The following is a 26,587-nucleotide window of genomic DNA, read 5'->3' on the forward strand; positions in this document are numbered from 1 at the left end:
AAGTGGGATGGATGCCGTCTCTCCGAATCAGACCAGGCTTTCCCCAAAAGGATTGCCAATTATTAATGTAGCCCACGTTGTTTTCAGGGCACCACCTAGACAACCAGCGATTGAATGACGACATGCGGCTAAACATGTCATCACTGGTCAGATCAGGGAGGGGACCAGAGAAAATTACGGAGTCCGACATTTTTTTGGCAAACTTACACACCGAAGCAACACTAATTTTAGTGACCTCCGATCGGCGTAACCGGGTGTCATTACCACCAGCGTGAATAACAATCTTACTGTATTTAACCTTATCCTTAGCCAGTAGTTTCAGGTAGGATTTGATGTCGCCCGTTCTGGCCCCCGGCAAACATTGACTATGGTCCCTGGTGTCTCTAATGCCACGTTTCTGACTATGGAGCTGCCAATCACCAGAGTGGGCTTCTCAGTGGGTGTGTCACTGAGTGGGGAAAACCGGTTAGAAACGTGAACGGGTTGGTGGTGACCAGTGGGCAGAGATCCACGACTACGCTTTCTGCGTACAGTTACCCAATCGCCTGGCTGCTCAGGCACTTTTGGAGGACAGCTATGTGGGGGGGCCTACTTCAACAGCCTGAAGCCTGGATTCTAACTCTGACACCCTCGCCTCCAAAGCTACAAAAATACTACACTTATTACACATCCCATTATCACTAAAGGAGGCAGAGGAATAACTGAACATCTGACACAGAGAGCAGGAGAGAGGAGAGGAAGAAGGAAGAGTTGGAAAAGAGTCAAGGGAGGGAGAGAGAGAAGCCATAGCAATGCTAAGCTAGCGCTAGCCTAGGCTAGCTACTTCTTGCTATCAGAAATAAAACCGTGTGAAACTGACAAGTGCTCAGTAGAAAAGTGCAGCAGAAGGTGCTATGTTTTAAAGTAGTCAGTTAGAGTTACTTAGATACAGAGATATCACAGAGAAAATAACTTAACTTCAGATGGAGATCCTCTGAACAGCTGCACACTCAGTTGCACACTCAGTTAATCCAAACAGGAAGCAAGAAGCTTAATAATGAGATAGTAACTCAATATAATGAGATAGTATCTCATTATAATGAGATAGTAACTCAATATAATGAGATAGTAACTCAATATAATGAGATAGTATCTCATTATAATGAGATAGTATCTCAATATAATAATTTATATATATATAATTTATTTTTTTAACCAATTTTTTAAGTTAAAATTGAGTATTTTTGCTCAATAGCTCCCAGGTCATGTGACCTATTGATGCAAAATCAGTGTGAAATTGTTCTACTAGTCTCTGTAGATGGGGCACACTCATTTGATTTTCATTTTAACTCTTTTTTTTTTTTTCTACCAATTGTTTTAGTTAAAATTTAGTATTTTTGGTCAATAGCTCCCAGGTCATGTGCCCTATTGACCCAAAATCAGTGTGAAATTGTTCTACTAGTCTCTGTAGATGGGGCACACTTATTTGTTTTGCATTTTAACTCTTTTTTTATTTTTTAGCAATTTTTTAAGTTAAAATTGAGTATTTTTCTTCAATAGCTCCCAGGTCATGTGACCTATTGACCCAAAATCAGTGTGAATTGTTGGGTCCCCCCTTACATGGGCCCCCCACCCGTGAGAGGGGCTATAAGGGTCGTATGCAATGTGTGTTGGCCGGGGGAGGGGACCCTGGTGTTCCGATCCTCGGCTGCAGAAGCTGGCTCTTGGGATGTGGAATGTCACCTCGCTGGTGGGAAGGGACCGGAGCTAGTGTGTGAGGCTGAGAGGTTCTGGCTAGAAATAGTCTGTCTCACCTCGACGTATGGTTCTGGTTCTGGAACCAGTCTCTTTGAGAGGGGCTGGACATACTTCCACTCTGGAGTTGCCCACAGTGAGAGGCGCTGGGCAGGAGTGGGCATACTTGTTGCCCCCCATCTCGGCGCCTGTACGTTGGGGTTCATCCCGGTGAACGAGAGGGCTCCGCCTAAGGGTGGGGGGACGGGTTCTGACTGTTGTCTGTGCTAACGGGCCTTACAACAGTTCAGATTACCCACCCTTCTTGGAGTCCTTAGAGGGAGAACTGGAGGGTGCCCCTCCTGGGGACTCCCTTGTTCTGCTGGGAGACTTCAACGCTCACGTGGGCAATGACAGTGAGACCTGGAGGGGCGTGGTTGGGAGGAATGGTCTCCCCGATCTGAACTCGAGTGGTGTTCTGTTGTTGGACTTCTGTGCTCGTCATGAATTGTCCATAACGAACACCATGTTCAAGCATAAAGGTGTCCATATGTGGTAAAAAATAAAAAAAGAGTTAAAATGCAAAACAAATGAGTGTGCCCCATCTACAGAGACTAGTAGAACAATTTCACACTGATTTTGGGTCAATAGGTCACATGACCTGGGAGCTATTGACCAAAAATACTCAATTTTAACTAAAAAAAATTGGTACAAAATAAAAAAAAAGAGTTAAAATGAAAATCAAGTGAGTGTGCCCCATCTACAGAGACTAGTAGAACAATTTCCAAGTGATTTTGCGTCAATAGGTCATGTGACCTATTGACCCAAAATCAGTGTGTATCAGGATATGTACCTAAAGCTTTTAAGGTTGCTGTAATTAAACCTCTGCTTAAGAAACCGTCTCTTGAACCAGATGACTTGGTCAATTATAGACCTATATCCAATCTTCCTTTCTTATCCAAAATTCTTGAGAAAGTAGTTGCAAAACAAGTTTGCGATCACTTACACCATAATGAACTTTTTGAAGAGTTTCAGTCTGGCTTTAGAGCTCATCATAGCACTGAAACAGCTCTGGTGAAAGTCACTAATGATATTCTCATGGCCTCAGATAATGGACTTGTATCTGTGCTCGTCCTGTTGGATCTCAGTGCTGCATTTGATACAGTTGACCATAATATTCTTTTAGAAAGACTTGAATATTTTGTTGGAATTAAAGGAACAGCACTAGACTGGTTTAAATCTGATCTATCTGATCGAATTCAGTTTGTTCATGTTAATGATAAATCTTCAACATGCTCAAAGGTTACTGCGGAGTACCACAGGGATCAGTGCTAGGACCAATTCTCTTTACTTTATACATGCTCCCAATTGGTAGAATTATTAGACAGCATGGGATTAATTTCCACTGTTTTGCTGATGATACCCAGCTATATCTGTCTATAAATCCAGATGAAGCTAACCCATTACATAGATTACAGGCATGTCTTGAAGACATAAAAACCTGGATGACTCTTAACTTTCTGCTTCTGAATGCAGACAAAACAGAAGTTATAGTCTTTGGACCAGAGTCTCTGAAAAAGAAACTGATTAGCCAGTCACTTCATTTGGATGGGATTAAACTGATTTCAGATAATAAAGTAAAAAATCTTGGTGTTATTTTTGATCAGGACCTGTCATTTAAATCCCATATCAAAGAGGTTTCTAGAATTTCCTTCTTTCATCTGAGGAACATTGCAAAAATGAGAAATATCCTGTCCAGGGGTGATGCTGAGAAACTAGTCCATGCATTTGTTACTTCAAGGCTGGACTATTGTAATTCTTTACTATCAGGAAGTCCACAAACTGTAGTTAAAAGCCTTCAGCTGATCCAAAATGCTGCAGCCAGAGTTCTAATGAAAATGAAAAAGAGAGATCATATCTCTCCTATCCTGGCTTCTCTTCATTGGCTTCCTGTTAAATCAAGAATAGAATTTAAAATCCTCCTTCTCACATATAAAGCCTTAAATGGCCAAGCTCCATCTTATATCAGAGATCTGATTGTTCCTTATGTTCCTAACAGAGCACTTCGCTCTCAATCTGCAGGTTTACTAGTGGTTCCTAGAATTTCTAAAAGTAGAATGGGAGGCAGATCTTTTAGTTATTAGGCTCCTCTCCTGTGGAACCAACTACCAGTTTTAGTCCGTGAGGCAGACACCCTGTCTACTTTTAAGGCTAGGCTTAAAACTTTCCTTTTTGATAAAGCTTATAGTTAGAGTGGCTCAGGTTATCCTGAGCTATCTCTATAGTTATGCTGCTATAGGCTTAGACTGCTGGAGGACATAGGGACCCCCATTTCATCATTCTGCTTCATTCTCTCTCTGTTCTCCTATTCTGCAGAATCTGTTAGTTCAATCTCTAACCTTCTGCTCTCTCTGCTTTTCCTCAGAGTAGCTTTGCCTCGTCTGTTCCTGTTTGGCTGTGACGTCATCCTGGAAAGAAACATCAGCTGTGCTGCTTCCATCAACACCCTTGTTTATAGATGTTGGAGATCGGCCTGTTTTCCAGTGTGGTCCTGTTTCTCTGACTGTGACTGGCTGGATGTGCTCTCTTCATCCTCTGGCATGGGAGCTGGCTCGGAGCTCGTCTGCCTGGCTGTGTGTTTCCTGGACGGGGCCGCCTTTTACAGCTGCTTTTTGTATCTCTGCTTCTGTCTCCTTGAACCCCAGTCGGCCTCAGCAGATGGTCGCTCACACTGAGCCTGGTTCTGCTGGAGGTTTCTTCCTGTTAAAAGGGAGTTTTTCCTCTCCACTGTCGCTACAAGCATGCTTAGTGTGGGGGATTGTATTTGAGTCAATGAGTCAATGCAATCAACTGGTTTTCCTTGGATAGAAAACTTTGTATCGATTTGACTGTATGATCTGGTTGAACTGTAAAGTGCCTTGAGATGACATGTGTTGTGAATTTGGCGCTATATATATAAACTGAATTGAATTGAATTCTACTAGATACTATCTCATTATATTGAGTTACTATCTCATTATAATGATATTATCTCATATTGAGATAATATCTCATTATAATGAGATCCTATCCCATTATATTGAGTTACTATCTCATTATAATGATATTATCTCATATTGAGATAATATCTCATTATAATGAGATATTATCTCATTATATTGAGTTACTATCTCATATTGAGATAGTTTTTTTTTTTTTTTTTTTTACAGAGTGGCGGAAACGGGCTTCCATAGTTTTTTGTATCATGGACGCAGCTGAAATAAATTGTTTTCAAAAAGAAGAACATTTATTAATTATTTAAGCAAACAAGGCAGAATTGAATCTTTTTTTCATTACAGATATACAAAGGAAGTAAAATTAGATATTAAAACATGTTTACACAATAAACATACATTTTATAAAAAAATTTCCTCTTTTAAACTTATATATATATATATATTAAAAATAAATTACAATTTGTTTTGCATTTTCAGAAAACAAAGCAAATGTTATTAAATCTAAGTGCGCTCAGTAAATATAACAGATTAAGATTTTTTTTATCAAATACTTTAAATTCTATGTTTTTTTTTATTACATTTTTTTTGTTATGGCATGACTGGTCCTTCATAGCTGTCTACTTATATTTTTGCGACAAAAAATCTAAGAAATGATCTGCCATTTTTATATAACTGACAACACACTCAAAACTTACATATATATATATATATATATATATATATATGTGTGTGTGTGTGTGTGTGTTTATCTAAGATATCATATGCATGTATTTCTAAGATATATCTTAGGAGTGTTAAAAATGTATGGCCCTCCGTTAATACTCATCTTATTCCAGCTATTCCAGAATTATAAAATAAAATGGAAAAATCAAATCTATACATCTTCCACTAATTACACCATATTACAAAAAAAGGTTGCCATTATAACACATTTAAAACCATCAGTAAAACATTTGATTTTTTTTTTTATTAAACATGTTTCCTAAATATTACATTTAAACAGGAACATTTGATACAAGTTCTGGTTTATGTAGATTTGCAAAGTGTTGCTTTTCAGGAAATAGGGATTTCTGACATTCAGTGTGAAAGAGGCAAAAATTTAAAACCGAACGGTTGATTAGAAAATGTGCTCCGACATGATGCAGTTGTTCACATTGAGGTTGGTTTTGTGGTAGCTACAATAAATCTGCCAGAATTAACACAACATTCAATCCTTGTTCTTTAGCTCCATCATGGAGAGGGACTTTCCGCTCTTTTTTGACTTTCTGTATCTGTAGGCGAGGAGAAGGATGACCAGCAAGAAAACAAGGCTGATGGAGAGCAGTAGCCACTGGCCAGCTTTGGCAGCGCCCTGGTTCACCCTCAGTCCCAGGAACTCCACCTTACCATCATTCACCACGACCTCAGCATCAGGTTCTGAAAAGCATACACAAAGATAAGAATTCTGTTAAAAGGGAGTTTTTCCTCTCCACTGTCGCTACAAGCATGCTTAGTGTGAGGGATTGTATTTGAGTCAATGAGTCGATGCAATCAGCTGGGTTTTCCTTAGATAGAAAACTTTGTATCAATTTCACTGTATGATCTGGTTGAACTGTAAAGTGCCTTGAGATGACATGTGTTGTGAATTTGGCGCTATAGAAATAAACTGAATTGATTTGAATTGAATGAAGGAGGAACAGCTTTTTATAGGGTTATTTTCTAGATTGTCAAGTATCACATTCTCTGCTGTATGGAGATGGTTAATCTGTTTGAGTTGGAGTTCTTGCAAAGAACAAACTAAGGCCTTAAACAATCTCAAAGAAGCGTGTCAGATAATGGATGTATTGAGTATAAGAAAGTAAAACGTGTCTTTAGCTGACAGAGCCCTTTTCCCACTGACAACTTAGAGCAGCAATTACACCAAAATTGTAAATAAACATATGTACAGGCAAATATTAATCGTTAAAAAAAAAAAAGACATTTTGGTCTGTCAATATTCTCTATCCAGGACTCCTCAGGTGGAAAAGTTTTAGTTTCACCTGGTTTGATTATATAAAAAGTCTTCCTTCAAGAACCTTTTGCTATCCGATTATTATTAGATTTAAAAAAAACTTAGAAAAAGAGTTTCTTGTCCTTAAAGTGATGACTGGATTAAGAGCATCTAAGATGTTTCAACAAAGCACTTTTAGACTAGTGTTACTAGTTTATTGAGGAAACTTTCACACCTCTCCAGCTCAGATCTAGCACTTATCAGGTCTCATAAAAAAAACGCACCCAGTATTTTGTCGGTTTATGAAAAGCTCAAAACATAAAAATAAATTCCATAAGATGAGTTTGCCAATGGAATGAATATTCTTCCTCTTAAATGAGTAGGTTCAATTAGATTAAATGCATTATGAAATAAGGCAATGGTAAATGTTTTTTATTATTTATAAATTGTTATATTTATCTTTGGTCCCTCATTGGCAAAGAGGAACACCTCCTTCAATGCCCGCAAAAAACGCATATTAGTAAACACTTATTTTTTAAGAAAAAATGGACTTATTCAGATTTTAATTTTTAGCAGTGAACTGTACAGTTTAATACCAACATTTAGAGGATCTTTGTTGCTGTGTGCTAAGAGAAGAAAACAAGGAAAGGAACGGGATCTGCCTCTCCACCTTGAGACAAACATCAGGAATTTTTTTTTGTGTTGTTAAACATAATGAAGTTACATTAAAGTTTCAGTGTTTGGACTAACGTCATATAGACTGTACAGCTAGAGTTCAAACAACCTGGCTTCCATGAGGTTCCATGCTAAACACTCGTGCAAGGGAAGATGACAATTACCGATGTTACCCATGCAGTGATGAATTTCACATCCCCCATCGGAGAGAGAGAAATGGTCTGGAGGGAGCATAATGCTGTGGAAAATCAAGTTAACCATTAGATAAGAGCTCTTAAAGCTGCAGTCTGTAACCATGAGGATGGTGAGCAGAACTTCGACCTGAAAATTTTAAGGAAAAACTGGGTTTCACCTCCACTCCCCCACCCTCTCTGCTTCAACTCATGCCCTAACCTCCAAGCTCCACCCCCTCCTCACAGCATCTGCGCGGCTACAGCATGCGACCAGAAGGGGGGGGGGGGGGGGGGGGGGGGGGGGGGCGGGAATAAGCGTTATGGTGAGCTGTGATTGACACTCCAATCAGAACGCTCCTTGCTGTGATTGGTTGTTTTGATCATCCCGAATTCTTCTTTCCAGATTGAATAGATGCTGTATGCGGGGACATTTGAAGTAGTTTTTTTCACAGGTTACATATCACATGTAATGACTGTCTGGGCAGTAGGGACAGTTTTAGCAATATGACAATAAAGTGATTTTTAAAACGAAAGTTACGTAATGTAACTACGGTTCTATGAATCCCGGATATGACCGCCAGAGGGCGGTTGTGCTGAAAGCACTGAATGTTCCCTTGGGCATGCGCAGTTCGAAGTATTATACAAAACAGTGTCACACCATGTGACACGGATGACAACTCAGAAAGCTATATAGCCATGGTGTCATCTTTGCTCTGCTCCTACGAATCTTCTCGCAAAAGCTAGGATTCTCGAGTGACAGAGAAGCTCTGGCGGTCATCCGGGATTCATAGAACCTTAGTTAATACGTAACTTTCGTTTTCTATTTCATCCTACTGACCGCCAGAGGGCCGGTGCTGAAAGCACTGACTGACTAATGCCAACGATGTCACAAGGAATCCTGAGCAATACCTCACAGAGGGTGGCCCAGCAGAACTTTGTAAAAGGGACCTGACCCAGGGGGATGAGGGGCAGCCCATGACACTGTAGAACCCTGGTGAGGTGGTTGGGGGAAGCCATGAAGCAGCGAGCTCATTTAGTTCAGACGGAACCCCTTCTCAAAAGCAAGCCAGGAAGCGGTGACGCTCTGTGGAATGTGCTCTCACACCGGAACTGGGCAGGGAGCGTGACCTGTGCAGCGTAGGCGTGGCAGTATGACACTCACAATCCCAATGGGACAGACGCTCTGTTTAGAAAGAGGACAGCCTAACTTGGTCCCATAGACATAGGTAAAAAGCTGGTGCCGAGCGTATCAGATTGGCTGGTGGCAGCAAAATGTATGCCTCAAGCTCTTACTGGGCACAAAAACTCCGACTTCATTCGCAGTGTGTACCAGATTGAGGCTTTGAAAGACCGAGCCGCAATGGCTTGGTTACGTTGAAAAGGAGGGACATACACCTTAGGCACAAACGCAGTATTAGGCCAAGGGTAACACCAGAGCCATCTGGATTCCACCTGATCCACCTAGGGCTGACAGAAAGAGCATGTAGCTCGCTGACCCCTTCAGCTGAGGACGATAGCCGATCAGGAAAGCGCCTTGCAGGAAAAGCCACCTTGAGTTCTGCTGTGCCAAGGCTCGATTGGAGGGTGGCACAGAGCTGTGATAACCAATGGCAGATCCCAACTTGGGGCTCCTGGGCTGGCGCCTGGCACAACCTACGAGCACCACGAGAGAAAAAAATGAAACCAGTTCATGGCGCACCCCATCTGGTACGGTTGTCAAACAGTGTCGGTGAAGACTGAAATTGCTTGCAACATACACTTTAAGGTCGATGGGAGGAGGAGCGGCCCTTATCAAGGAGAGATGGAGTGAGTGACTCCGCGCGTAAAATAGTGTTTTATGGCACGAAGCAGGAAAAGGGAGAAGCGGTGTTCTCATTGTGGGCAGGCGAGCCACCCACTAGAAAAGTTAGGCGCCATACTGTTAGATACTGCTGCCGAGTGGGTGGAAGCCTCCTTAGCACTCAATACGCGCTGTGTCTCACGGTGTCTGAACACCCATGTCAGCCTCCCAGAGGCATTTCCCACAGGCTGGGAGACGTTGAGGGTTGGGGTGCCCTATATCTGTCTCCCCCCAACTGAGGGACAGCAGATCCCTCCTTGTGGAAGACGCCGCATGGAGTTACCCGTGACACAAGAGATGACTCCAATACAGGGGAACCACGGCCGCGCCTGGCCAGAACGGAGCTACCAGCAACACTCTGTGGCCCTGCTCGAGAACCCTCCGTAGAGTCGGCCAAACCTATGTGAGAGGGGTCGTGAAAGCATACAGGAGAACCTCTGGCGGCCATGGACTTGAGCCAGTGCATCCTGCCCAGTGCGCCGCCATCCCGGTTGTGGGAATCTAGCCATAGGGGGCAAGGGGTCGACTCCTCTGTGTGGCGAACAGATCTACCTTCTGCCTTGCCCAATGAGGTTCCAGATTATGCGCCACTACGTCTGTGGATGGTGAGAGACCACTCTCCTGAGCAGGGCCTGGCGGGATAGAGATGTCCGCCAACCTGGTTTCTGCCGCTCCTGGCAGATACGCTCGCTGCGCAGGGTACCACATGACGGGATACGCCCTCAATTCATGGAAGATCCCTTCGACACCTTCAGAGACGTGCTGAACTTGGTGCCACCCTGTGGTGGTTTATTATTGATAAAAACAGAGGTGTTGTCTGTAGCGAATCAGCAAGTTCCTTCCTTCCTCTAGGTGTGGGGCCGAAGGCACCTGAGGGCCCATGGTGCACAGCCCGCTATTGCTCCACAGCACATTTATTGTGTTACGTGTTGCGCTACCTTGGGTCCCAGAGACTCGAACGTCTGTGTATGCCTACACTGCAACCGCCTAGCCATGAGGCTGGCATCAGTGGTGAACCACCTCCCCTTCGACTACTACTACTAGCACTCACCTTTGGAAGACACCACGGACAAAAGGGTCGTCTCGCCAAGGAGCTGGGCTCATGGAGGCTGCTCCTGCGTCACCATTAGCATCGATGACTGTGCGAGCCTGGACGTCTAGGCGAAATGTCTGTTGAGCCATCGCTGCAAAGGACACAGAAGGAGCAGCCCTAAGGAGCACGACACGATTGTGACTGATGTCAGTTTTGACCCGAGCCATTCGCAGGTAGGTGATGTAGGGAAACTCCCTGCCCAGTCGAATCGTACGGACAAGCTGGAGTTATCGTCGTTCCACCCTCAGTGAACACGATGGACGGGGCCATCATGGTTGAGCAGAGTCCAGATGCATCCCAAGAAAGGTGGTTGTCTTGATGATGGGAACAGATCAACTCTTTGCCAGGTTGACTTCCGAGTGGCTAACATTGACAAATGAAGTAGAAGCTGGGACGTATAGCCGAGAGGCAGCTTACCTGAGAGGGAGCAGCAAAGAAGCAATCGTTCCTAGGTATGGGCAGCAATCCTGTGACTCCGGACGGCCTGCTAGAAGGAGAGGGGCTGCTTTCACGCATCGAGTAAAGTACTGCCTGGGTGTTGAAGGGAGAGCCCGAATGGGAGCACCGGAATTTGCCATGGCGGCCCCCGAATAGGCCGAACCTTGAAGAAAACGCAGGCGATTTGCTTTCTGCCGCTGTATAGGCAGTGAAAGTAGGAGTCTGTCAGGATCCTTACTGGATTGTAAAATCTCCCGCCAACAATGGTCTGAAGGACCTTCTGTTATGGTGAGCAATGTGGAAGGGACGGACCTTCAGGTAACGATTCGTATCCCCCTTAGATCTAAAATGGGGGAAAACCGCGTGCGATCTTCTTGGCCACATAGGAAGTTATGTGGAGTAGTAGCCTACGGGTTGCTGCCAGAGATTCTGTACAGACATCGATTGCCCCCTTGCCACAGGAGATGGCGGAAAGCTCATGGTCTAGTGACTGAGATTTCACCGGGTCTGTGATTGACCAGTATGTGTCTTGACCCGAATGTTGAGAGGGGGGGCCGCCGTCGGAACTGGAGCCTGTAGCCATTGGTTTGAGATGGTGGCCAACCACCCATGGATCTACGGGCTATGAGCAGCCCAGAAATTCAGCTCCTGATGGGAAAACTGTGTCCGCACGGTCGGCAATTCGGTGGCATCATCTTCTATTCCCCACGGACCTCCTGGGGGCTCTGGGGGTGAGTGGCGCGTCCAGGATTTGAGGCCCGGGTCTGTCTAAACAGGGCCTTGGGCAGGACTGGCTCACGAAAGTCCTTCTCGGTCTCTTGTGTGTGTGTGTGTGTGTGTGTGGGATGAGAACCACTGTGTCTGCCACTCAGTTTGAGGTCGTGGGGCTCGAACGCTGGGGTAGTGGCAGGGCGGCACCGTGAACGCTGGGGAAAGGCAGGTAAGGTTGCTCCTGCGAGGCCGGAAAGCGTGCTGGGATAGCTGTGATCGATGCCTGAGCTGTCCGTTCGCTCCAGCGCCTCCGAAGGCAGTCTAGATGCCAAACGAGCTTGCCCCTGGTACAACGGTGGACACCCCTTGTGGGTCCGTACGGCGCATGTTCTGTCATGAGGAGACTGTGCAAAAACAGACGGTCTACGAGCTTGTGACAGGAAAGACTGTTGACACCGTTCAAGCTCTCTGGTCATCAGCGCGAAGGCCCTGCCAGCGCTGCGACACTATAACAATCGCCGCACTTGCACCACCAAGTGTCCTGCAACAGGTTGCTGACAGGGCTAAATAAAATGAGGTGCACCCAGGGAGATTAGCAAGGCGGCCATGCACCGTCGGCTCCTGCATTGTACGTCCCTTACAGAGGGAGGTCATCATGTAAAACTCCCGACATTGAGGTCCGCGAGCGCACCGGACAATCAGGACGCAGGGCTTCATCTCGGTGACACATCAGTGAAGAACAGCTGGGGTTCAATTGTGGTACGGTCCAGGCCGGCCTTTCCTCTGACTCATGCATGGCAGCTAATTACACGACCATCGAGGAGAGACGCAGATGCGCTCTCTTGGTTCAGTGTCCAACAGGCCCCAGGCGTGGTTGTAACTGCCTTCAGGTTACTCTTCTGGATGGAGGTACAGAAAAAAGGAGTGAGGGAGCCCTTCCCAAGTGCTTTCTGGAAAAAAGCCACTGCCTAGAGCTGGATAGCCTCTCCTTGTGGAGTTCCGAGCTGCAGCTTGCTTCGGGCCATAGACATGACCTCCCGCATGGAACCGTTCCACGCGCACTCTCCCAACCGCGCCACTGTGAGGATGAAAATGAACCAGCCTCAGAGGCTGAGAGGACCCTGCCTCCTCCTCATCTTAAAATGAGTAGCGGGACGGGAGGCAGCCCGAGATAACGTCGTCCTCTACAACCAGCTCGGGTCATTCGGTGGGGAGAAGAGTGTGTGTCCCAAACCACTGGTGAGCGAGGATTCAGATTGCCGTGTCTGCAACAAGGACTTCATCATTGTGCCAGCTCTGACTGAACAAATTGCTCCACCTTTTATAGTGGACAGGCCTCTGGTCAGGTTTGTGCCGCCGCTTTCCTCGGTGGGGAAGAGGGCACAGAAGCTGTGTCCCACCACTGGCGCTTTAGAACGCTTGTGGGGGGGGAACCCTGCCTTTGCCCAGAGGGCGGAAGGGTCCGTGATCCCTCCAGCTGGGGGGCGATCCAACTGGGCCAACGGGGCCACCCTCACGGCATGGGGCATAAAGCTGCATGTTCATACAGGGGTTCTCAGACAGCGCTCCAAAAGGTGCTTTTGTCCAAGGCGGTTTAAAAAAGGGGGCACAGGTCGTGAGCCATCCTCTGCCTGCAGAGGCAGCCCACAATCTGTATGCGAGCTGTGAGAGCCTCCATGTTCGAAGGCCGTCAAGGCTTAAAGAACAGAAAGTTATCGAAAAATCGGGAGGGGGGCAAACGCAAGAGCCGTCAACCCCATAATATTTACAGCCAGGAGAAACGAAAGACGGCTGCGAGCACAATGCCAGCGAATACTGGGAGTGTGGGGTGCCTGAGAACGCTGTACCGTCACCAGGTATAAAACCCAATAACGCCAAAAAAAGCTAACAACGTTAGCTGTATGGAATACTTAAGTTGGATAGTAGGAAGCGTACAACGCTGCCGTCACCCAATTTATTAGCGGATAACAACAGAGAGGCTGCGGACACAAGTGGCTGGACACGATACGGTTGGAGAGGGGGCGGGGAACCGCTTACCGTAACCAGCGTATAAAAGCAATAAACAAAAAAAAAAAGTGTAACAACGTTAGCGTTATGGCACTAAAGTGTAGGGAGTAGGGGAGCGATAAACGGCTGCCGTCACCAAATTAAGAGGTGCAGGACATACGAAAGGCTGCAAAAAAAAGGGTTGTGTACTGTGGATAGAGGGGGCGAAAACGCTTGCCGTCACCATTTATAATTATGTGCAGACGATGATGAATGCTGCAAACAAACCAGAAAAAAAAGGCTTAACAACGTTAGCCGTCTCCAAACTTCGGCCACGAAGTAGGCCCCACTTGGGTTGGGAGAGCGGGGGCGAAAACCTGCGGCCCGTCATGTAATTCTAGCAGCGCCAGACCGGTTTTGAAAAAATTGGATGTCAAAATGTAGGAATATTACTGGGAGAGGGGGCGAATGAAAAAACCGCGCTCGCCGTACAGGTATAACCCCAACAAACTAGAAAGGAAGCTATACTACGTTAGCCGTATATCAACTTCGGCAGTGAGTTGATTCACACTGGGAGTAGGTGGCGAAAACGCTGCAGGTCACCAGTTCGGAAACAAAAAGCACGAAGCTTGTAGGTAAAAAAAGCTAAAGTCGTGAGCCTGGGAGTGAGAGGGGGCCCAGCGGACGCTACATCACCAGGCAAACAAGGCACTTACTTCCGTAATCTTCAGAATCGCAACCCGTGTGTCAGCCCTGGGATTGGGCGGAGAATAAACCGCAACTCTGGTCAGGAGACAGGGGCTTCAGACGAACGGGTAAGTTAAGCGAAACCGCTTGCGAGAAGAAAAAAGGAGCAGAGCAATGGATGACACAGGCTATGATAGCTTCTGGAGTGGTCATCCTGGTGTTTGTCACAGGTGTGGACTATGTTGGTATAATTACTCGTAAATGCGCTTAGCGCCGGAAACAGGGAGTAACATTTCATTGGCTGTTTCAGCACCTCCCTGTCTGGCGGTCAGTAGGGATGAAATAGAAACTTACAGGACTTCAGCTTTAATACAGGGATATGCTGGAGGAATAGCACTACAGCCAGAGCTAAGTTGGAGCTGCTTAGATCAAAATGTGTTTTTTGTGGGATTAGAACGGTCTCAGCCTAAGTGTCACATAACTTGTGAAATTCCTAATGGTTTTTGTTGTGTGTTTCTGCTTTCGGGAGCCAAGTGAGGGGGGAAAAGAGCTATTAACTTTAGGCTACCGGACTATATCCCTATCGCCTTTATCCTCACACTGCAAAACTTTGGCAGATTTAGTTCGCCACATCTAAATATTAAATGGGGCTTCAGTTCAATCTCACAATAAACTTGTTTTGTATAAGAATATTTAAATAAAATAAACTTATTTTGTATGGAGACAAAAGGCTGCATCTGCTTTTAAGCGGTTCTAAAAGGTTAAACGTTGTACTGGATTTTAAGGCGTTTTCTGCTGAAATCGCGACGGATTTTGAAAGAATGGTGGAAAAAAAAGAAGGTTGTCCAAAAGGTTTTCTGTATATTTTAAAGGCATCGGCGTGTGACTGATTTAAAATGCATTCGCGTATACTATGCAGTAAAAGACTGAAGCTTTATAGTATAGCAATGGATTAGTTTAAAAAAGTTTTACACTATAATGTGTAATGCCCAGTTGTTATTGCCACACTGAATGTAATAAAAATCAGCTTTTACTAGTTTTTGCAGAATTACACTTTGCAATTTGTTTATTTGGAGTGTTTAGTTTATGAGAGAAACGTATGTAGATAAGAACATTATTGCAATGTTGTGACAATATTAATTATAAATACTCCAAATTGAAAACCTTTGAATTTATTAAACTCTATTGAGAGAAACGTATGTTTCATGTGTGTACAAATTTTTGTCATATCTTCATTGTCCGGCGTGTATCGAGGAATTGATTAGTTGTAATGTCAGTAGATCCGTCAGAAGAGTAATATGTTGGTACAGCATTAAATCTGAAGAAAATTGATAGTGATTTCTGTTTTTCAAATATTATTGTGTAAAAAGTTGAGAGTTTTCCACAGCGCAGTAACAGACAATCCCTAAGAAACAAAGAAAGGCTCTACCTAATTAGATTTGAAAACCATTGATGCAGTTCTTCCAACACATCCCTACATTATATTTGTCTGTCTGTCTGTCTGAAAAGAAAAACCCACCTTGCATCTTTGTGTGGTTGAATAAAAAGTGTCTGAGTGCATTAATCATACCTGAAGGTTTCCAGTTATACTCTGGCCATCCACGGACTTCTTTGTTCTTGTTGTTCTCCTCCTGAAGCCAGTCAATGAGGGGTTTAAAGTACTCCATGAGAGGCTTGGCACTCATTTTGGACTGACCCGTGATCATGGCCATGGCTTCAGGCCATGGCTTACTGGAACCAAGCTTCATCACATCCCTGCAAGAAAAAAAAGTCAAACGATTTAGAAAATTCTTCATTATTCTTGTTAATATATTAACAGAGTTCTTCAGGAAAAAACATTTATGTGGGAGGAAAAATCTTTGCCCTAAAATCGAATAACCGGCTGCCAAATGTGTTGAGAGTAGCCAATAGTCTTCAGCTTTACTATGGTGGTTTTAGGATATTGTGTTTTTAATTAACTGTTTTAATCAAGCCACATTTGACTCTGTAAAGTGCCTTAAAGTGGCATGCTTTGTGAAGTCCTGTGATAGAAATGATAGCAATTGACTAAATGAAATGATTTTTATGTTGCAGACTTTGACTAGGCCACTTGCTGGTGAAGATTGTCAGACGTCCAGGTTATAGTCCTTCCAAAAAAAGATTGTTTTTTTTTTTACTTTTTTGGAATGACTAGGCCACTTAAAAACCTTAGCATCGGTGTGGAGCCCTATACAGGTAGAGCTGATGTTGAGCTTTAGGCTGTTTTTTTGGGGGGGTGGACAAAGTTAACCTGACTCCGCCAGATGGATTTGCTCCACATATCCATCTGGAAACCTTCTGTTGAAGTAATTTTGGGAAGGGGTGAAAATACTGGTTAGCTGATTGGCCTATGTTGGTGATAGACGGGCCAAATAAACCAATCAGATCAACGAAGCATATGACGTACTAACAGAGGGACGACGAAAACACAACCACAAGCCAGGCTACTCTTGCTGAAACCAGTCGTGAGAAGAGCAAAAACATCTTTTCCTCTGAGAAAAGCCTCCAGAGCAGTGTTTTGCTCTTCTTTCAGTGAAGAAATACTCTGTAATTCCGATAACGCTAGTTTCATCGGCTGAAGCCGCCATGTTCTTTAGACTGAACTGTCGTGCTTCTCGTTGCTTCACACCTCAACCCGCCTCAAAGCCAACGCTGATTGGACGTTCGTTTGGTGAACGGCTCCAAATGTTCTTCAACAGAGAGTCTCCAGACTGATCTGCGAGTGAAACCTTGAAAGCTTGCGAGATCAGGATGGTCTCACGAGGCTAGGACAAAGTGTGACTGAGCTTAAAAATCAATGAATCCCAGATCATCACATTGGCACCATATCTGACGGTGAAATGATCTTTTGTCTTTAGAATGTAGATGTCTGTGGAACACATAAGGTCTTTAGAATGGCCAAGATATGTTTTGGTAAATATACCTGATGGAGCGTCAGCAGTGCTTCTTTCCAATGTTATTGAGTTTCTATGTTATCATGAATATTTCCCCAGAGGGAGCAGATGCCTGCAGTGTTTTTGTTGTTCTGGGTTTTGTGGTGCCCTCCTTAATGAGTGGATGATTGGGCACTACGACTACGGTTTATTGCTATTTTTATTTTTTCCTTTTGTTAAAGAAAATTATTTGTTTTGGGATTCAAAAAACATTTGATATTGTCGGCCCTTTCCTCCCTTATTTTAATTTGTTGTAAACTTTTTTCTAATCTTTTCTTGAATATCTTGGAGCTTAAAGTGACTCATAAATGCTTTTCTATTTGATTGATTTCTCTGAACAAGGCAGTTCATCTTCCTAAAATATGTTGAAGTCCAAATTCCTTTATAAAAGGGCATTTATCAGTCAGGCGTTAATTTATGTCGAACTTTGAAAGAATGTTCGGCCTTCTTTATATGAACAGAAAGAATTACATGTTATAACGGTTTACAGCTTGGGGGAGTGTGTGAATATTTTTCTCTCCTTCATGATCACTAAAACCTTTGCATGGAAGCAGACAGGATGCTGGTTTCGTAAAATAAAATGTTCTTCCTCTTTTCCTCCCCCTTACTGAGGTGACACATCCTTCCTCTTTTGCTCCAGACAGTGACTTAAAGGGATAGTTCGGGATTTTTGACATGAATCTGTATGGCATCCCCATCACCAGTGTCATGCAATCACACTGACTGGCAGCATCCTGTGAGCAGAGTTCTCGTCCAGCTTTGGTCAAGCCGAAAGTAGTCCGGCAGGTTTGCTAGACCCAGCGAAATAAAACGTTTCTCTTCCCAAAACATTATGTGTTCAAAAGAGTGATATTTTTGCATCCCAAAAACATTGTAGTGGAAAAAGTCACACGTCGTTATCACTTGGTCCTATTTTCTCTCTGTTCGTATCAGTGCGCGCCGTCATTCTGACAGCGAGCTCAACTTTTCCAGCTCATTTCAATGCAGACAGCAGCTGCTGCGACTCCGACATCCTCATCAATGGAAAGGTTCTGTATCTCGGGCATTACTAAATCCCACTCGTGGCAACAGTAGCATTCCACCTCTGTCTGCATTAATTCGTACTTGAAACAAGTGCACCATGATTTGTCGGCCGCCCTGGATATCGCTAACCTGACAACAGCCAGATGCATGTCTCGCTCCGCCCAGCTCCACTCACATACATCTGGGAACCCGCTCATTGAAAGTGATTTCCCCAACCGAATTTATGGTCTGTCCAATCAGGACGCAGGGCGGGTGTGTCCTGGAGTGGAGAAGCGACCGTGAGATTCCAACAACAATGGCGGCTCGCATTGAGGAAGCAAGCGTTAGCATTGATGCTGCTATTTCTTCTGTGTTGTCCAATCTATCTGATATTGTTTCATTAAAAGAACATCAGAGAACGGCTTTGAAGGCTTTTGTTGGTGGAAACTATGTTTTCGCCCTTCTCCCGACCGGATTTGGCAAGAGCTTGATCTACCAAATGGCTCCTTCTCTCACAGTGTCACGGGTTAGCTTCGGTGTGAGTGGTTAAATAGCACGTCAATAAAGATGACAGACAAGTGGCTAATCCAATCATATGCAAGGCGTTTTAATAAGGCCCAGCCTTCAGTAAAGGCAATTCCTATGGCGGGTTCCCAGATGTATGTGAGCGGAGCTAGGCGGAGCGAGACATGCATCTGGCTGTTGTCAGGTTAGGATATCGCAGCTCCAGCTGAGGCTCCTGCGGCTCCGGCTTCAGCTTCCATCACTTCTCTGTCCACCCTCTCTCTTTCTGCCCGATCTAACTCCATTTGTCGAAGTTCATCCTCAGTGTACTCGGGTTTATAAAGATATCCCTTTGGCTCTAAGTGGAAGTCGATGTTTTCCTCGTCGCTCTCGTAGTCAGACATCTTCCCCAGTAGTAAACAATCGCGAATCAAACAGGTAGGGCCTAGCTGTCAGGTCATGGTGTCGCGCGCACTGATACGAACAGAGAGAAAATAGGACCAAGTGATAACGACGTGTGACTTTTTCCACTACAATGTTTTTGGGATGCAAAAATATCACTCTTTTGAACACATAATGATTTGGGAAGAGAAACGTTTTTATTTCGCTGGGTCTAGCAAACCTGCCGGACTACTTTCGGCTTGACCAAAGCTGGACGAGAACTCTGCTCACAGGATGCTGCCAGGGGTAAGTCAGTGTGATTGCATGACACTGGTGATGGGGATGCCATACAGATTCATGTCAAAAATCCCGAACTATCCCTTTAAGGTGTTAGATGTTGATGCTTTAGTAAAGGGATTTCTGCGTTTCCCCATCAGATACAGTTTCCTCTGCATCTCCGCACAGCGCGGCGGCACGATTCACCGCGCAAGCGACAGGAAACGCGCATGCTCGCTAAAGGCGCGTAACAGCCGCCCTGAACGATCGTTAGCCTATATGGAGAAATCTGGATGGATGGATGGATGGATGGATGGATGGATGGATGGATGGATGGATGGATGGATGGATGGATGGATGGATGGATGGATGGATGGATGGATAGATATAGCTACATGTTGCAGTATCTATAACAACCCAAACACAGGATTTCAGAATTAGACATCCTCAGTTATTAATTTCATACACTCGCAAAAGTAACGCAATACTTACCTTTACTAGCAACTAGTTACTTTTATTGTAGAGTAACTCAGTTACTTTTTGGGAGAAGTAACTAGTAACTATAACTAATTACTTTTTCAAAGTAACCTGCCCAACACTAGTAGAATCTGCAGCAGGTTGTTCTACGCATCAATACATCAGGCGGTTTAGGAAAGTTACAAGTTTCTTTAAAATTACTCTTGAAAATATACAGAAATGTACTGATATTAGAAAATTTTATTTGTATTTTTTTAATGCTTAAGTACTTTAAAGTGCGCGTACGTTTGAATTCTTAAGTATTTTCAAAACTAAGTACTTTAATACTCCTGAGTAGATTATTGACTAACTTTTACGTGTAGCTGAGTAGGATTTGACTATGAGTATCAATACTTTTACTACTGTTGGGTACTTCCTGTTGAATACTCCGTCCACCACTGCTAATGTGTTACATGTATCATCAACAGTATAACGAATATATAGCATTCAGTAGACACTCACCCCAGCAGCTTCCCGGCCTCTTTAGATTGGTAGATATCACATGTGTGCAGAGGCCCGACATGATTAGCTGCGGTACACAGAGCTTGGTGGAACTGAAACTGGATGATGAAGCTTACAAAGTAGCTGAAAAAAATATGTATTTTAAAGATTTAACATTAAGTAATTTGTTTTACTAGAAAGCACAACGTTTCAGTTGGATTTTTTTTATCTCTTTGCAGCTGGAGTGTCGAAGCAGTTATCAGGCTGGCGACGCTCAGCTGCAACACGTCTCATTTGTTTTGCAAATGGAGGCTTACCGGACGTATGGCACGTTTGCAGGGATGTGGAACTTTGCACCTGGGTCAAAGTCTTCTTCAGTGCGGGTTACAGGGGGAACCAGACCCTGATACTTCAGTCTGCAATAAACAATAATCTACAGGTTAAGCAAATCATTTACAAATATGACTTTAATTGTGAAGTAAACAACTGTAAGATGGTCATAATAACACGTAACAAGCGCACTTTGTAACAATAAAGTTCTTCACCTTAGGTTCCACCATTCTTTATTGTACTCCGATGGAGGGATGCGTCCATCAAAAACCTTCCACCTCCACTGATCCATCAGGTAACCAAAAGGCAGGAAGGCAATTTTGTCAAGTGCCATGCTCATCAAAAAGTTGATGTCGCTCTCTACATAAGAGTTACAGAATGAAATGCAGTGTAAAAACTCTGCGTCGCCTAAAGACGGAAATAAAAAGGTTTGGTTTTGTCACGCACCGTGGTTACTCTCAACTTTGTCTAGGAGGCCGATGCTCTTCAGGTGTTTGGGCGTGGAGACTGAAAGTGCTAGAACGTCTCCGATAGCCTCGTGGAAGCCGGGGTTGGCGCCATCGCGGAATGACAGAGGCTGGTCTTTGTACTGCAGGAAGTACTGGACATGACCCATTTCATGGTGAACAGTGATCAGGTCATCCATAGTCACAACAGTGCACTGTTTTATCCTATGGACACATTTAAGGACAGAGTTGCAGTTTACATTTTTTATATAAGAAGATTATCATTAGATTGTTCTTTGTATTCATTGCTTAAAGCTCTAACTGCAAGAACGCTCTAGAAATAAGTAAAATGTCTTAAATCAAGTGTATTTAACCTTAATTTGAGCAGGTTTATAAAATGATTTGCTGATGTATTGAATATTTTTTACCCTTAAATTAAGATAATTGAATATTGTGCTCTGGAAATGGGAAAATGCAGCTTTTTTTCTTATTTGAAATGTAAATTGGCTTGTTCCATTGGCAAAACGTCTCACCTCCTCAATCCAAGAAAAAAATGAAAAAAATGCTCGTATTTTAAGAAAAACAGACTTATTTAGATTTCAATTTTTTAACAGTTTACAGAAGAAAAAATATGCATCTCAGTGTGAGCAAAAATGTATATCTTAATGAGAAATTATGCGTTATTTCAGTACTATTTAACGTTAGATTCTCTAGAACAGTGAACTAGAACTCGTATGAATGATGCAAACAGCAACTTTGCTCGTGCACAAGGGCTCGTGCATGCTCTCACATTTGTCTATGTCCCTTTCAGAGACATAGACAAGTATGGGGCATTTAGGGTTAATAAAAGAAGCCAAACAACCCCCATTCCAAAGGGGTGGACCCAATTTCCATGTTTTCTAAACAAAAACTTTGAATGGCTACTGTATAAAACCTCAAACTCAACGCTCTTCCTGACACTTTGAAGTGAAAAAAGCCTCCTGGATGAGAGGTGAAATGTATTCAAACTTGGAAAAAACTGTCCAGTGGATTTTTTTTATTTTTATTACTTCTTTGAAATATGTAAAGAGAAAAAATATGTTATTGTTTTATGCAGTTAAAGGAAAAAAAATAAAAAACCTGAAGTCCTTGCGGTTATAGAAATCCCATGCAGAGGCGTGGCACACCACTTGTCGTCCATCAGACGGCTTTTCCAGCATGGATTTATCCCAGAACTCTTGTGGCATCGGCAGCAGACCCAGGGAGGTAAAAAAATGGTCTGACTCCTGAAACATCCTGGTGGCATTCCAGCCCTGAACAAGGAAAAACAGTTTCTGCATCAACTTTTTGGTATTTTCACTGTGATTGCAGTTCTGTTCAACAACTGATCTGGTTTATTTAGCCAATATGTCAATGATTGGCATTAGTGTGATTAATTAGGTCATGATAATTAATGCATTGAATCACCTGTGCCACCATAGCTGGTGTGGCATCCACTTGTGTGGCGTCTGGATACGGCATCACTAAATCCATGATTCCAGACCACGTCTGCGCCCACATGTTCCCTGACATGACGGAAGAGAACAGCAGTGCTTTATGTTTCCACGTCTGGGAGGTTAAGGAGCAGACCGCTCTGTTATGTCAGTGTTTAACCAAGTGGGATTTGTGTTTGTGACTCAGTTCAATCCCTAACCTTATGGAACTGTCACACACAATCTCACGCTTTATGCCTCTGAAAGAAAATGTAATCTGTCTTAAATCCAAAGGCATCTGCAGCCAGAGGCAGCATATCAATGCAGTTTGCTCGCAGATAAAAGGAAAGCTGTGGTTATAGTGTTAGAATTCCTTGGATTTTTCCTTCCTTGCTTCATTTTATTCTCCACGCTGTCAACCTTGTTAGTTTCAGCTTTTGATAGAGTTTTTTTTAGCCAAAAAGCTCCAAACTTACCCAACAAATGAGCAGGAATGGGTCCCTCTAAGTTGATGTACTTTTCACCGTACTTCTTATAGAGAGACCTTCGAACATAGGCATGTAGGTTGAGATAGAGAGGCTCCAGCTCCTTCCACAGAGCCTCCAGGTCCTCCTCAAAGGTGGGAGTTTCATACAGGGACCGCCAGTAAGCCCCATTATCAGAATGACCTGTAAACAGCAGCAGAGGTGAACACAGGCGTATTTACATTGACACTTTTGACTCACAGTTTTGCTACACATTCCTCACTGAGCCGAGGGGGTTATAGTTAGACCAACTGTAGCGGGACCAAACTGGTGGTCTTTGCTCTGGTGAATGGATTGAAAAGAGCAAACAGGAACTCTTTAACTTCTGAAGTCTGTGTTGCACTAACTTGTGTTCAACTGACATTTCTCTGAGCTGCTAAAGAAATAGAACTAACTAAATGCTGCATCAGGAAAACTTTTTACTTATTACTAAGTAAAAAGTAGCTCTTTCCTTCTGCGATTTAGAGTCTACTTTCACACAAACCTTGAAATAAATATTTTCTGCTCACTGTTTAAGATCCAGCTGAACGTGCTTTAGGATAATTTCGTTTAAGTTTAATATATATGTATATTTTCCACAAACGTTTAGCTGTACAAATCCCATAGACAGTTCAAGGCATATGAAAAACAGGAGAATAATGTTTATTGTTTATCAATAAGTGCAGCTTTTAATATTAAAAGTCCTTGTATAGTGTTTTCCAAATAGCGAATACAAAGGTTAAGATAACCAGCGACCATGATTTAATAATAAAACACTGATAATGCTGCATCATTTAGTCGTAAAGATAAAAATGGATTATTAACCTGCCTTGAATGGGATTATTATTGTTGGCTCATCTGCAAAGATCAGAGAGATATAAATTCCCTCTAGCTGCTGTGTGCGCTCTGCAGAGGTGTCATGTCATGAAGTAAAAATACTTTGTTACTGTACTTAAGTACACTTTTTAGGTATCTTTACTCCATTACTTATTTTTCTTACTACTTCTGACTTCTACGCATTACATTTTCACACAAATATTTGTACTTTCTATTCCTTACATTTTTTAAACAAACGTTACTCGTTACTCTTGGCTTCGGATAATTGTTTCTAAATATTTATTTCCCGTCATGTGCTCGTTCCAATGCAGATCATTGGCTCCACCCACATCTAGTGAAAACTAGTGTAATTGGATGAGTCGTATAACGCAAAGACTCATTGGTTAGCTAAAGGAAATCATCAGAAGCAAGCAGGTGTTCTTCAAACTGCTAACGTGAATTGTCTATGCCATGCTACAATGTGGGATTCAGAAAAAGATGTTGAAATGTCTGAAAGGTCGGACACAGGCGAGAGCGTATCGGGAGATGGAGACCAACAAGACCTCCCTCATCCTTGGCCCTATCTCAAAGAATTTTTAGAAATAGTCGAAAAATTTAGCTTTCAATTCATATAGTTGCATCTGACTGTTTTTCTTAAAGGTTACTTTATACTTTTATACTTTAAGTAGTTTCTGGAGCACATACTTTTTCACTTTTACTTGAGTAAAGAGGTCAAGTTGATACTTCAACTTTTACCAGAGTGTTTTTAAACTGCAGTATCTATACTTCTACTTAAGTAGGTGTACTTTTGACACCACTGGCACTCAGAGTGATGATATTATCTGTATTTAAAATATGGAATTAAAATGATAAGATAGCTGTAACTGTTTTGCTGTGTATGATGTCAATAATAAAGATATGACTGGACTGGAAAGCCAGATCAGCTTCATTAATCTGATATCAAATCCGGGGAGGCATCAGATTGATGCATCTCTGCTCATCTTACAAAGTGTATTTCTTGAGCCTGTCTGCACCTGTCTATAATATAGAAAAGAATAGAATAAAATAGGAATCCCTTCATTGTCCAAAAATGGAGAAATTCACACAAATGTGGACCTTAGAAAACTGTATAAGAATAACATAATAGTGAATGAGTAATAGTAATAATTAGTCATAATAGTGAGTTAAAAGATAAAACACTTTACAGTATTTTAACAATATAAAACTGTGCATATTTTTTATATATATATATATATATATATATATATATATATATATATATATATATAGTTAAAATGGCAAATTATTCATAGAAAAAAAATAGAACAAGATATGTGGTACCTTTAAGTAAACATTGTCAATTCAGAGATCTTAGGATATTACAACTGAGCTAAAGAACTTATCATCTGAAAAGAGCAAGCTGATTTAAGTGTAAAACCCCAGAACTGACAAATGATACATTCTAGTTGTTTTTCTTAACAGCAAACATTTATGTAAAGAAAAAGCGAGAGTGGGAATAGGATTGTTTAGGTAAAATCAGATCCAGGTGTCATACCATTGAGGGTGGCAGCTTTATTGGCCAGTTCAACATATCTCTTATAATCCTCACGGATAACTTTTCCAGCAGAGTCTCTCCATCCTTTCCAGGCAAACAGCAGTTCATTATAATCCCTGCTCTCTGCCATGATTTTCTGGAGATCTAAAACCAGCAGGAAACAATATTACAGCCAAGAACAACTTGTGCTTTAGGCAAAAAAATAGTGAAATGATTTTGAATCCTTATGAGCATTAATTGGTTTATATCAGGTAATTCATTCTAGTTAAGTTGAAATATTTGTGAATTTTACCTGGATCCAGAGGATGACATCTTCCATCTGTTCTGCAAACCTCAGCGACGCTGTATTTGGTCTCCATGTTAGATAGAAGAGTGTTGTACTGCAAAAAAGAAAATAATTGTTTCTAATCAAGCAGAAATTCTTCTTGTGACCTTTTTGAGAATCATTTTCCACATAAGAGGCAGTCATTATAGCCCGGACAGGTTGCCAGGACAACCCAGGACAGACACCCAGTCACTCCTGGGGACGTGAACCTCCCCAGGCTTTTCAAAAGTGTGGCAAAAGATTTTGTGGATGGACAAAACAAAACTGCAACGTACTGAACAGAGTCTGTCCTTTCACTTCTAGTGCAAACGGACACATTTCAGAGAAACAGCTTCATACTGACAGTAAAACATGGTGACACTTTGGATTTTTATAGAACAGCTATGATAGCTTCAGCACACTTAACCTTTGCAGAAAAAAAAGTAATTCAAAGCATGCAAGCAAGTACATTAGTAACCTGTTAAAAAAAAAAAAGTAACCTAATCAGTCTCAATTTGAGGTCGTATGGCAGCAGTCTTCACGTACTGTATAACCAATATAACCATTGATGCAGACACTGACAATAAAAATCTTGTTGCTAACTTCTGTAAGAAAAGGGTCATCGCTCATCACTCCAGAGGAAAGCCCGCCCCCAGAAAAGGAGGGAATGTGATTTGTAAAACGCTATTCGTAAAACTTAATCTGAAGGGAAAAAAATAAATAAAAAGTAAACTAAAAAATCTGAGAATACAACAATATTCTCAAAACCTTTTTTGATGAAGAGGTTTTTCAAAGTTTCATTTCTAGAATGCCTTCATTTCAAATTTCCA

General features: G+C 42.7%; 1 protein-coding gene across 1 annotated transcript in view; it reads right to left on the reverse strand.

Annotated features, from left to right (window-relative positions):
* Nucleotides 1-5,666: 5,666 nt before the first annotated feature.
* ace (angiotensin I converting enzyme (peptidyl-dipeptidase A) 1) overlaps nucleotides 5,667-26,587 on the reverse strand; it is a 46,310-nt gene continuing 25,389 nt past the window's right edge. Inside the window, exons 15-25 of the mRNA XM_038299710.1 lie at nucleotides 25,746-25,833; nucleotides 25,454-25,597; nucleotides 23,056-23,247; nucleotides 22,575-22,672; nucleotides 22,248-22,420; nucleotides 21,130-21,353; nucleotides 20,898-21,042; nucleotides 20,670-20,768; nucleotides 20,374-20,496; nucleotides 15,852-16,036; nucleotides 5,667-6,125 (exon numbers count right to left, since the gene is read on the reverse strand). Coding sequence (XP_038155638.1) covers nucleotides 5,917-6,125; nucleotides 15,852-16,036; nucleotides 20,374-20,496; nucleotides 20,670-20,768; nucleotides 20,898-21,042; nucleotides 21,130-21,353; nucleotides 22,248-22,420; nucleotides 22,575-22,672; nucleotides 23,056-23,247; nucleotides 25,454-25,597; nucleotides 25,746-25,833 — 1,680 coding nt within the window. The 3' untranslated portion in view covers nucleotides 5,667-5,916. The remainder of the gene's footprint in view (nucleotides 6,126-15,851; nucleotides 16,037-20,373; nucleotides 20,497-20,669; nucleotides 20,769-20,897; nucleotides 21,043-21,129; nucleotides 21,354-22,247; nucleotides 22,421-22,574; nucleotides 22,673-23,055; nucleotides 23,248-25,453; nucleotides 25,598-25,745; nucleotides 25,834-26,587) is intronic.

Source organism: Cyprinodon tularosa, unplaced genomic scaffold, assembly GCF_016077235.1.
Source record: "Cyprinodon tularosa strain WSP-4 unplaced genomic scaffold, ASM1607723v1 ctg433, whole genome shotgun sequence".
In the NCBI taxonomy this organism is placed as follows: Eukaryota; Metazoa; Chordata; class Actinopteri; order Cyprinodontiformes; family Cyprinodontidae; genus Cyprinodon; species Cyprinodon tularosa.